The 11,723-nt window shown below is 42.5% G+C and overlaps 2 protein-coding genes across 2 annotated transcripts in view; one reads left to right on the top strand and one right to left on the bottom strand.

Moving 5' to 3' along the window:
• Positions 1 to 1,256: 1,256 nt before the first annotated feature.
• On the bottom strand, positions 1,257 to 6,643 carry mchr1a (melanin-concentrating hormone receptor 1a). The gene is made up of 2 exons (XM_019861713.1): positions 6,176 to 6,643; positions 1,257 to 2,519 (listed from the first exon to the last, which is right to left on the bottom strand). The coding sequence occupies exons 1-2, from the start codon at positions 6,348 to 6,350 to the stop codon at positions 1,501 to 1,503; spliced, it is 1,194 nt and encodes a 397-aa protein (XP_019717272.1). The 5' UTR covers positions 6,351 to 6,643; the 3' UTR covers positions 1,257 to 1,500.
• Positions 6,644 to 8,628: 1,985 nt separating this feature from the next.
• Positions 8,629 to 11,723, top strand: part of gga3a (golgi associated, gamma adaptin ear containing, ARF binding protein 3a) — an 11,483-nt gene continuing 8,388 nt past the window's right edge. Inside the window, exons 1-6 of the mRNA XM_019861742.1 lie at positions 8,629 to 8,717; positions 9,413 to 9,497; positions 9,668 to 9,743; positions 10,183 to 10,281; positions 10,356 to 10,479; positions 11,003 to 11,207. Coding sequence (XP_019717301.1) covers positions 8,681 to 8,717; positions 9,413 to 9,497; positions 9,668 to 9,743; positions 10,183 to 10,281; positions 10,356 to 10,479; positions 11,003 to 11,207 — 626 coding nt within the window. The 5' untranslated portion in view covers positions 8,629 to 8,680. The remainder of the gene's footprint in view (positions 8,718 to 9,412; positions 9,498 to 9,667; positions 9,744 to 10,182; positions 10,282 to 10,355; positions 10,480 to 11,002; positions 11,208 to 11,723) is intronic.

The raw sequence follows: 11,723 nt of genomic DNA on the forward strand, positions 1-11,723 counted from the left end.
TGCTACCAGAGCAACGTACCAGGAAGTAAGTATTGGGACTTGTCGCTGGTTCAACGATAAATAGACCTCACCTTGACAAGATGTAGCTTGGATTGTAGTAAAAGAAAGCCCTGGCTCTGCTCATTTTAAGAAGGAAGACGCCCGGCCACTCTTCCCAGCAATTCTCCATTCCACGGTGCGTGCTCCTCACGACATACACAATAAATAGATCTGACAACAGCACACAGAGCAGTATGAAAAGCGCTTCCCAGTTCAATCACCCGACTTCCATGCAGGCAGCATGAGTTCAGTTCCTACAAAGTGAAGGTGTCAATAGAACTGTGAGTGTTGTGAAGGTCGACTTCAAAATGACACCTTAGTTGTCGTTTGTTTTTTCATATTGTGTTTGTTGTCCTTTGTGTGGACCCGTTGTGGGTTGTTTTTAGAGTTTTGGCCACGGCATTCGTCGAAGGAAAAAGATCTGTGCTTGATGGTTGCGCCTTCTCGGCAGCACGCGTGTACCAGCACAGATTTTGATGGAATGGAATGCCGGCGCTATTTGACTGTCGCCGCTTGACAGTCCCTCCGGGCGCTTGTGTTCTTTTGTGCCTGTACTGGGCAGCGTTTTTCTCAGTCCCCTTTTGTTCAGCGCAGAGGTAGGCGCTGTTGGACAGTCTGCGTGAGTGCGGCTGGATGGATAGCTGTTGGAGCCGAGCATGAGGAGAGAGAAGCGTTGGCGTGCAGCGCAGATGCGTATTTGGAACTGAGAGTCCCGGCTTGGAATTGAAGCCAAACTAAAATTGATCGTTTTCTTCAGCGGAGATGTAGGCGCTGTTGGACAGTCTGGGTGAGTGCGGCTGGAAGGATGGCTGTTGGAGTCGAGGATGAGGAGAGAGGAGCGTCTGCGTGGAGCGCAGATGCGTATTTGGAACTGAGAGTCGCGGCTTGGAATTGAAAATTAAAATTGATAGAAGTGAACCCATTTCTTTTTTCACCAGTGAACGCCACAGCTTCTTGTTTACTTTCAAATTTTGCTTGTAGCCGATATGTGGGACGTCATGCACGTTTGGGGCACAATGTCTCTGACCCACTGTTAAAAGGAGACTTTGATTCTCTCTTCTTTCATCTATAACTGTTTCAAACAACAAGACGTATGCAGGAATAGTTGTTACGATTGTATGGCTGTCCATGTTTTATGTTGTGTGTCCTGTTATCTTTTATTTTATGTGAACTGTTCTGTAAAGTCCTTCGTTACAGCTGCAGCTGTTGTGAAAGTGCTATGTCAATAAAGATGTATTGTACTGTTGCTTTTCTCTCTGTGTGCCCTGCGATTCATTGGTTAACAGCCCAGTGAATTGTTTGCCTTTCTCCCATCTTGAACAGGATAATAGAAACTCGACAGATGGATCATCAAGATCACTGGCTTTTCTGTGGCATGAAGACGTGAAAGCAGATTAACCTGGCTAATGTCTAATCCAGATTGTATTTTTGTTCAAAAAGCAAAGGGAAAGCACATTTGCTTCACTGTGGCTCTACACTTGAAGGTATCTCCCTTGGCGCTGGCTCCAGGTGAGCACCTTCGGGCACCATCCTCATACACACACTGTCACCCTCTGTGGTGCTGGAATGGACGTTGAACTTCCTGTTGGCCGGCCGCACAGCCCTGACGAACTGCTTCTTGAAGGTCTCGCTAAGTACGATGTAGAGGAAGGGGTTGATGCAGCTGTTGGCGTAGCCCATGCTAATGGCGATGTTGTAGGCGTAGGAGAAGGCCATACTGGGGTTCTGCACGCCCAGGTGAACGAGCTGCAGGATGTAGTAGGGGGCCCAGCAAATGAAAAAAGCCAAGCAGATGGCCACCGCCATTCGCGTTACATTCCTGACGCGTACCCTCAGGCTTCTTTGGGGTAGCGGGGCCACACTGGTGGACATGTGCTGCAGGATTTTAAAGAACACTCTGCAGATGATCGCAAGAGGGATGGCGAAGGCCAAGAAGAACTGGTACAGCGTGAACCAGTACGTGTTGGTGACCGGGTCGGGCAGGAGCAATGCACAGGCCACCAGTCCGCCAGGAAGGGGCATGAGGTCGGCGTACATCCACACGGGGATGATGGTGATCAGAGACAGCGCCCAGACGACAGCGATGATAAAGCAGGCCACGCACGGCGTGCGGATGTAGTTGAAGCGGATGGGATGTACCGTGGCCACGTAGCGGTCCAGCGTCATGGCCGTGAGGATGTACGTGCTCACGATCTGACTGTTGGAGTCCAGCACCGTGATGACCGTGCACATGGTGGCACCAAACCGCCATGTGCCGTTGCCTAGCAACTGGTGGATCAGGAAGGGCATTCCGAGCAGGAAGAGGACGTCCACAATCGACAAATTGAGGATAAAGACGTCCGGGACGGTTTGCTTGGCACGACACTTTGTTTTCTTCATGATGGTGTAGATAACGATGCTGTTGCCCAGGATGCCAAACAGGAAGATGCCGCCAAAGATGACCAGCAGGATGGTGTTGTAGTGAGGAGGACTGTCCGCAGCTGGAGATACAACAAAGCAGCGAAAAAGGACACATGCAGTCATGGGTGAGGAAATTTTAGATCAGAAGGTAGGGCTGGACACTTAACTGAAATTGATCGGATTTAAATCGGATTTGTGGTATTTAAATCTACATTATAGCAAAGTAAGGTACTTTTAACTTTTTTTTTTTTTTTTTAAGACCCATGATGTGAAATTTATGGGGTTTATCAAGATGGAGTTCATTCGTCTGTTTCGCGCAGTAGTGTTTTTTTGAACACTTTCAAAGCAACAGCTTGATTAATTTATCAAGGAGGAGTTCATTCGTCTGTTTCGCACAGTAGTGGTTTTTTTGAACACTTTCAAAGCAACAGCTTGATTAAAACAATGTACAAGTTTTACAAGTTAAAAGTTCTCCCGCGACAAACCAGATCTGGACGGACGCTGCCATTTTCAAGTACGTAAACGATGATGTCACTACGCATGTACGTCAAGACTGAGCATATGCACCCCGAACTATAATGTAGTCATTTCTCTGCGACTGAAAGTTTACGAGATACCAAAGGCTGGACTGTTACGAGTAAAGACTCCATTTGTGTGGCTTCCATAAATGTCTCTGCCTTTTCGGCACCGTCAGCAGTATCCAATGTTTTTGGTGCTTGCGCCCCCTCGTGGTATGATACAGAGTAACTGGCTACATATTTGTGACTCTCGTTCCAAATGTGTGACTGGTTACCTATTTGTGACTCTGGCCACAACTTTGCAAATGATAATTGCCCCCCAAAACGTAGTATCACAAACAAGCAAGCAAGCCACCCGCAGGCCCCCCCACCACCACCACCAGCAAACACACAACACATGCACCCAGAGACGCGCAGCTGCTCACCTGATACTCTCACAAAAAAACAATAACAATAACTCTAACCAAAACCTTTGTTCTACAGAGAGTGTCTTCTTTTTCAAATATAAGCTTTGGGTCTTAATTGTTTCACTCTATTTTATTTTGGGAGAAATATTGTTTTATTTTTGTTTTGAATTCACTGAAGACAAATTGCTCGCCCACCAGCAAACACACATTGGACTTCAAGCAGTGCAATAAAGGGAGGATTTTTATACAGTAGTTCATATAGTAGTTTCCACACAGAACCTGGAAAAAAAACGTTCGTTTTCCGGTGATGCAGTTTGTTTATTTAAACCTTTCATGCACAAATAATGATAACCTGTAACCTGATAACCTGATAAGATGTCCAATTGACAAGGTTAAGAAAAGAATCCAGACATAATAAACTAAATAAAAGCTAGTATTTTCTATTGTCCAAGAAATGTTCTTCCAAATAAGTCCTGGCTTTTAACCATGGGCGTCATTAGGCCTATTTTAGGGAGGCTTCAGCCTCCCTAAATATGTCTTTAGCCCCCCTAAATAATTTCATTGCATTATTTAAAAAAAGTATGATTTATTTTTCCTGTACTTTTGCTCATATATTGCATCAAATTCAATGTAATGTGGCCATTTTAAATTATATTTCGATAACCTGCCATTATTGTAATATTAATCTCCCAGGATTCCTGAACGCAACAGGTGTTGCGTTAGCATTTGACGTGTCTGTCACCATCTCCACATCAAATGCTAACGCAACAACTGACAGTTCATTGAACTGAAGAAAGTGCTTGGTAGATATTAAAAAGGACAATTGCTGAAATGTCAAGTAAATTGAACATGACTTTGAAAGGAATTGGTTGTTGTCCAGGAATAGGGAGACGAGAGCTGGCCTTGGTGTCAACACGAGGAAGGCTTTCACTTTCCAAACATCCTGAGGCGGGAAATAGATCCAGTTCTTGTCTGTAATCGTGCCCTCACCCTCGTGCGTTCAGTGCGTGACCGCAGTAAGTTAAAAGTTCACAGCTCCCCCATCAACATGTTGGCAGAAAGATGACGGATGACTTTGAGCGTTTGAAAGTTGGACACAAAGCGAGAATCTCATTCATTTTGAATTCCACCAAACATGAGATAACCAAGGGAGCTCCATTCCGAGATGAATAGGGCCATACGGTGGACATAAAAAGTCTACACACCCCTGTCGAAATACCAGGTCATTGATGTGACCTGTAAGCTGTACAAGAAAGTACAAATAAATGAATAAAAAATTCGAAACGGGTGTGTGCGGACTCCCACTTGACATGAGAGGAATGTTGAACGCGATTGGTGGATTCTGAACAAAGCCCCACCTGAGTTATCGGAGGGTGTGTACACTTGTGCAAAGACACATTATCAGTTGTTCAGTTTTCTTTCCCTGACTCCCTTTTTCCAGTTGCGCTGTACAGGTTAAAGGTCATCTTCATAGAGAAAAAAATTATTTTGCTTCGTCTAATCTCCACCCGCAGGCCCCCCCACCACCACCACCAGCAAACACACAACACATGCACCCAGAGACGCGCAGCTGCTCACCTGATACTCTCACAAAAAAACAATAACAATAACTCTAACCAAAACCTTTGTTCTACAGAGAGTGTCTTCTTTTTCAAATATAAGCTTTGGGTCTTAATTGTTTCACTCTATTTTATTTTGGGAGAAATATTGTTTTATTTTTGTTTTGAATTCACTGAAGACAAATTGCTCGCCCACCAGCAAACACACATTGGACTTCAAGCAGTGCAATAAAGGGAGGATTTTTATACAGTAGTTTATATAGTAGTTTCTACACAGAACCTGGAAAAAAACGTTCGTTTTCCGGTGATCGCAATTTGTTTATTTAACCCTTTCATGCACAAATAATAATAACCTGTAACCTGATAACCTGATAAGATGTCCAATTGATAGGGTTAAGAAAAGAATCCAGACATAATAAACTAAATAAAAGGTAGTATTTTCTATTTCCAAGAAATTTTCTTCCAAATAAGTCCTGGCTTTTAACTATTTTATCATATAAAAAATGAATTGAAATTTAGCAATTCAATTATACATATTGATTAAAAAGTCGACAATAACGAGTAAGGGCGCAATAGCCTTAAATCTGAACAGACAGAGATTAAATTCAGTTGGGAGCGAAATGAGTTATTATAAAATGAGGTGGGTGGAAGTTAAAAAAAATAAAATAAAAAAAAAGCAAATGTGATTGATATAAATCTGATTTGCAATGTTCCGAGAGAGTGAGTCACAGCTGTGGAGAAAGGGCAGAAGTTAAGATTTTTTTTTTTGGGGTGATCTGCACTTAGTTTTTTTTATCCTTCAACAATGGTGTGACAGGCTTGCCGTTTCTACCGAACAGTTCCAGTGATGTGAAGCAGATGAACAATGGCGTTTATAAAAGGAAGGCAGAGAGGAAAAGGAAGGTGTGGGTTGTGGGAAGTGGATGAGTTCAGTAATTACAGAGGAATCAGGCAGTTGAACACAGACAAAGAGACGGTGCGCTATTTCAGACAATAGTGTGCACAAGATGCGCATGAGTCCCATGACTGAAGAAAAACTTACCAAATGAAACCAAAAACACAGCTTCGACCGATGTTGCACAAGATGTGATATGGATTGGGATGTTTCCCTCTTACAGGGGGGAAGTTGCGATGCAGCTGTAGGAAATGAAAGCATGTTTCGTTTTTTTTTTTAATGGAAAGTATAACCCCCACCCCCCCCCAAAAAAAAAAACATTGAATATAACACATACCAGTCTACCTGTTCACCCACCTAATGATGCATTGATGTATCCTAGGGAGAAATTGGACTCGGTGAAGAAATCCATCGCTGCTTTCGCAAGTATGGGCAAGTTACACGAAGTCAAATCAAGAGAACGCCAAAGAAAAATGCTCTTTATACACGGGAGCTCTTGCACATAGAGCTCAGTTGGAATAGCTGTGAGCATTACAAGGATGAGACTACTCTGTTCACACACACAGGAGTAGTCCGTTTCTCTTTCTCTCTCTCTCTCTCTCTCTCTCTCTCTCTCTCCCCCACCCTCATCCTCTCCCTCTCCCTCGACAGGGACTCGCCATCATTATTCTCCACCTGTTACACATGTGGAAAAAGAAACGTCTCTTTCCAGAATGCAATGCATGTGAATGAAATCGAACGTAAATGAGTGAAAATGTTTCGACAGTATCCAGGCACTCTGTGTCACTCTTAGCCAGCCAGATGTGCTGTTGTCTCGCCATGCGCATGTCTGATGAGAGCCCAAGTCACGGTTTCAATCAGCAAAGTAAGAATCTATGGAAGGCCGTTTTCCCCAGTTTAAAAAAATACTAATAATTAAAATAATATACTCGGGCGGGAATCCTGTTTACACCACAAAAAAATGTGACTTGACAGTAAAATACATTTGTCCCGTCCAGATGAAATGAAAGCCTAAAATGGCTCAGAATTTCTGAAATTTCAACGAAGGGAAAACAGAAGTTATGGTGTTCCGTCCCAGTGGGCCGGGCTGGGCCCCCACAGCAGTCTCAAACTTTAAATTGGAACCTGGGCCCAATTAAAAGAGACATTTTTGACTTCACAAAGTGGTTAAATCCTGGAGAGTTTGCGTCACTTTTATTCCAAATATAGCCTTCACCCACACCCCAAAAGAAGTGGCTCTGTTGCACACCCCAGTACTTTCTTTCTTGCCACCAATTTCCTTGTCTGCTGTTAATCTGTACTTTGAATGAAAACATTTGACGTGTGGTGAATAATCCAAGTTTTTTGGTTTTCTTTATCAGCAGATGTTTTTCTTCTCCCTGTCCCCTAATGAATGACAATCTATCACGCTCTGTCACTGTCTTATCTTAATTCCCAAATGTCTAGCTCTTATCTAGAGTTTTGTGATTTATGATTCCCGTGATCTCCCCACGCCACTCACCACGTGGCTCCGCCCCTGCTTCAGATGCTACAACAGCACTGAGGCAATCCACATCAAAATCACAAACAATCTCCTGACTAGGGACTTTTCTGTCCCATCTTTTTCATCCATCTCTGTTTTCCTGTTGACAGTTTCTCATTCTATCCTCCTCAATAACATGTATTCTGTGAGCACCTCTGCCTCCACATCCACTCCAGCTTTAGTCTGTCAAGGCATACCACAAGGTTCTGTACTTAGACCGCTCTGTTTCTATATGTACCTATACATGCTCCCCTCATACTTTTATTCATGTTGATGCATTGTTCTTTAGTCGGTTCAAATTTTTTTCATTTATGAAAACTGAAAATTGTATTTGTAAAACCACAAATAAATGTCATGAACGGGAAAAGGAAATGTAAAAGTAGGAGAACCTCACTCCATTCAGGCCAAAAAGCACATAGACTAGATGTTTGCTGTGAACTAAAAGCCCTCTTGTGTCATAAACAATATTGATTTCTGTTTTCTCACGATGCAGTATTGATGCAACAGCAAGAAGTACCTTTTTGTTGTTATTGTTAATATGAAGTCGATCTCAGCGCTCATCTGCATGTGTTGTACTCCTGAACCTGCAGGACTCCTTCTGGTATGATTGCAGGCATTACTCTGCATGATTATGAGTTTGTTGTTTACAGGCTGTCCTCAACCCACGTCTTTTTAAGGTTACAAGCAGCATGAGGAATTAGATTGCCATCATGCAGAAGAGGTGATGCTCACTTACTGGTGTTCTTAGTATTTTTCATTAGATTGTTATATACAGTATATTCATAGCCGAGAAGAGTCAAGTATGTTTCAGAGTCAAAGCATAGTCTCATAGAAACTATTACATGTATTTTCAAATCTTGCTTTTCTCACTTGCATTGCTTGTAAAAAAAAAAAAAAAAAAACTACATTAAGATGCGCTTTGTTTTGAAAGACAGGTTCATAAATCTTATCAAAATATGTCATTCTATATATTTAAGGATACAAGGTTCTGGTATAGATTTGCATGCAATGAATAATGAGATCCTCGTTATGGGTGTAAAACTGCTATAAATACAATTGGAAACCATTGTCCATTTGTCCGATTATTTCGGCTTTTGTTTTGTGAAGGGTTATAATCGGCCGATTTAATCGTGTAGGCCCTGAAAATAATAATAAAAAATGCGAATATCCGGGTATGGTGAGGTCCACCGTATTTAAAACTCGAATAACACATAGCGAGGTTATTCACACTTCGGACAGTGGTGGGTGAGGCGGTCATGACAGTTATAGTGTTATAGTTGCCGACAGTCATTGAACGCATCGGCAACGAGGCGTTGTTTTGCTTGAATAGGAGCGCCAACATGGCGGCGAGCGGCGACTCACTCGAGTCCTGGCTTAGTAAGTACTAAGTACACTTTAAAAGTCCATTTCAGCCATATAAAATTCCCCTGAAAGAGAAAATAGATTTGTCTGTTGTCAAAGCTGCTTCGGTAGCTGAGAGCGAAATGTATGTTAAGCTTGTGTTTGAATAGTTTCGTGTTGACAGAAAAAGTCGCTCTGACACAGCTGTTCACTATTCGCCCGTTTGTCATTTAGCACTGAGGGGAAGTAACTTTTTGTTGTGGTTGAGCTTCAAAAGTACTTGACCAACTAATTCTGCCGCTGTCACTACACGTTAATACCTTCAGCCCCTGTCGCCTGTCGGCTTTAACGTTTTACTGCAAAGGAGCAGCAACAGGCTTACCCTTGTGTGGACAATTTTATTTTTAAACAAAATATTGAATATTTGGTCTATTAAGAAATGTATGCCACGTTCAGTTAAAGGTGCACAACTACATGGGGAACAGTGGCTTCTGTGAACAAACCGCATCAGTGATCAGGGAAGTAGTTCCAATCCCGAAAAATGACCCACTTACTGATGAAAACAGCAATGCGATGACCACCGTATTTAAAAATGTAGCCAGCATAGCAACCCCGCTACTTTTAACGCCGCTACTGCCCATCACTCTTCTTAAAACTGCGTTTATTACATTATGTTGTGCATCCCTGTATCATTACACCACCTCACACGTTGACCTCCTTCCCCCATCCAGACAAGGCCACCGATCCTTCCAACAGACAAGAAGACTGGGAGTGTATTACGGGATTCTGCGACCAAATCAATAAGGAGCTCGAGGGGTAAGATCACGTTGATACAATCAGTGCAAACATTTCCCACAATGACCAAACACACCCATACAATTCGGCTACTCAGTTTTTGCTCGTTGTGCTTGACGAAGCGAATTGCCAGCTCTCTATGATGTGAACGTTATGATAAATGTTTGTATTGTTGTGCCGCATATTCCCAGACCGCAAATAGCTGCAAGACTCTTGGTACACAAGGTCCATTCACCACAGGAATGGGAGGCACTACAAGCCTTGATGGTATGTCATCTTTATGTACAGTGCAATTTCGTGAGTCAAAAGAATTTTTTTTTTTTTTGGCGGGGGGGGGTGCTTTAGATTCATTTTATTTGGTGCCGGGGCCTTCAGTGAGAGTTTAGCCAACTTAATCAACCTCTTAATACTGGCTCTATTCCTTTGCAGTGATAGAAGCCATCAACACAAACACAACATGACAGCATGCAACTGTACCACACAAGTCACAAATTGATATTTGTCAGGGCAGTCTGACAGGTGGTGGTACAATTAATTAAAAAGGCCATAAAAATGGTGATGAACTTACCTATTGAGCAAAAATGTTGCTAATTGGCTGTCAGCTTTGAAACTTCTCAGCTGCCTGTGACCTGCACATCTGAAAGGCAACTTTCGACATCATTATTATTATTATTATTTAATTAATTTGTTGATTTTCATCCAACAGGTACTGGAAGCTTGCATGAAGAATTGCGGCCAGAGGTTTCAGAACGAAGTGGGGAAATTCCGCTTTCTAAATGAGCTCATTAAAGTGATCTCACCCAAAGTGAGTGACACCAAAAGCGACGAGCAATTTTTACTTTGGATTTTGCATCATCCGGAGCTTTTTACCCCTTTTAGTATCTAGGAGACAAAGTGTCTGTCAAGTTGAAGTCAAAAGTGATTGAGATGATTTACGGTTGGACCATATATCTACCTGAGGAAACCAAAATCTGTGAGGCTTATCAGATGTTGAAGAGTCAAGGTCAGTAAAAGTACAATGGAATGATACTAGATTATATTTACAGTAAGCCATCGCGCTTCTCGTTTTGCGGCTTCAGTGCTTCACCGTTTTTTTTGCAAACGACTATATTCATTTAAAAAAATAATAATCAGAAAATAAAAACGACTCAGAGGCTTTGTATGTGCCTGTACTGTACTGTACATGCCACGGGTCCTCTTCAAGGCCCGATTTGTTCCCGACGCGACATCGACCAATGAGAGCACGAGTGGATTTATCCCGTCAGTTGATTGGCTGTGCATCATCACAACCTCACACAGCACCTTCCCTTTTTGTGTCTCGCATACTCTATCTTAGTGTTCTCGATTACTTTTTTTTAGTTTAAGCTCTAACTTTTTTTGAATAGTTAAGCTGCGCTCCAACCCCTTGCCGGTGTTTCATTGTCCCCATTAACCGTGAAAAACGAGGAATTACTGTACATGCTATTATGAATGTAAATTTATGAGGTAGTTTGGTGTTGTCAAATAATGTGCATTCATGTTTTCAGGCATTGTGTTAGCTGACCCAGAGATCTCTCTGGATGCAAAATTTGTGCCACCATCTCCGTCTCAGCAGCCAAAGAGTCCTGTGTTTGATGATGAGCACAAAAGCAGAGTAAGAGCAACCGTTTTGAATAATTTCACACCCGGCATGTTTGAACACGGCATATCAGCACTGAGCTCACCGTCCTCCTCAGTCTCCTTTTATCCTTAAATTGTCTTCTCATCGCTTTTTTTGGGGCACGTTTGTGTGTGGCTGTTTATGATTGAGTGTGTGGACACACGCATGTGTCCATTGCATGCGTGAACAAGTCGGACTGTCAGAAATTGTGCAAGCTGATTTTCAGATACTGACTGCCATGGGATGTTTATTTACTCATCTGCAGATCAAGGAGGCCTTTATATGTACAAAGGCAGTTCGGGACTGATACTGAAAGATGTAATTAATTTTGTAAAATACAGAATGTTCTTTCTTTAATTCTGAGGTATTTTGAAAAGGATCACATAGGGTCTCTTTGTAGCTTTGTATTCTTCGTCTTATTCTTATCTTGTTTTCACTCTTGACGACAATTGATGGCACACCGAAATGTTTTTTCCCCCATTTGATTTATGGCAAAAATCTGGGCTGTTGGGTTCTGTTTTGTGTGTGTTTGTGTGTGTGTGTGTGTGTGTGTGTGTGTGTGTATGTGTGTGTGTGTGTGTGTGTGTGTGTGTGTGTGCGCGCGCGTG

Source organism: Hippocampus comes, unplaced genomic scaffold (genome assembly GCF_001891065.2).
Source record: "Hippocampus comes isolate QL1 unplaced genomic scaffold, H_comes_QL1_v1.1 scaffold7, whole genome shotgun sequence".
In the NCBI taxonomy this organism is placed as follows: domain Eukaryota; kingdom Metazoa; phylum Chordata; class Actinopteri; order Syngnathiformes; family Syngnathidae; genus Hippocampus; species Hippocampus comes.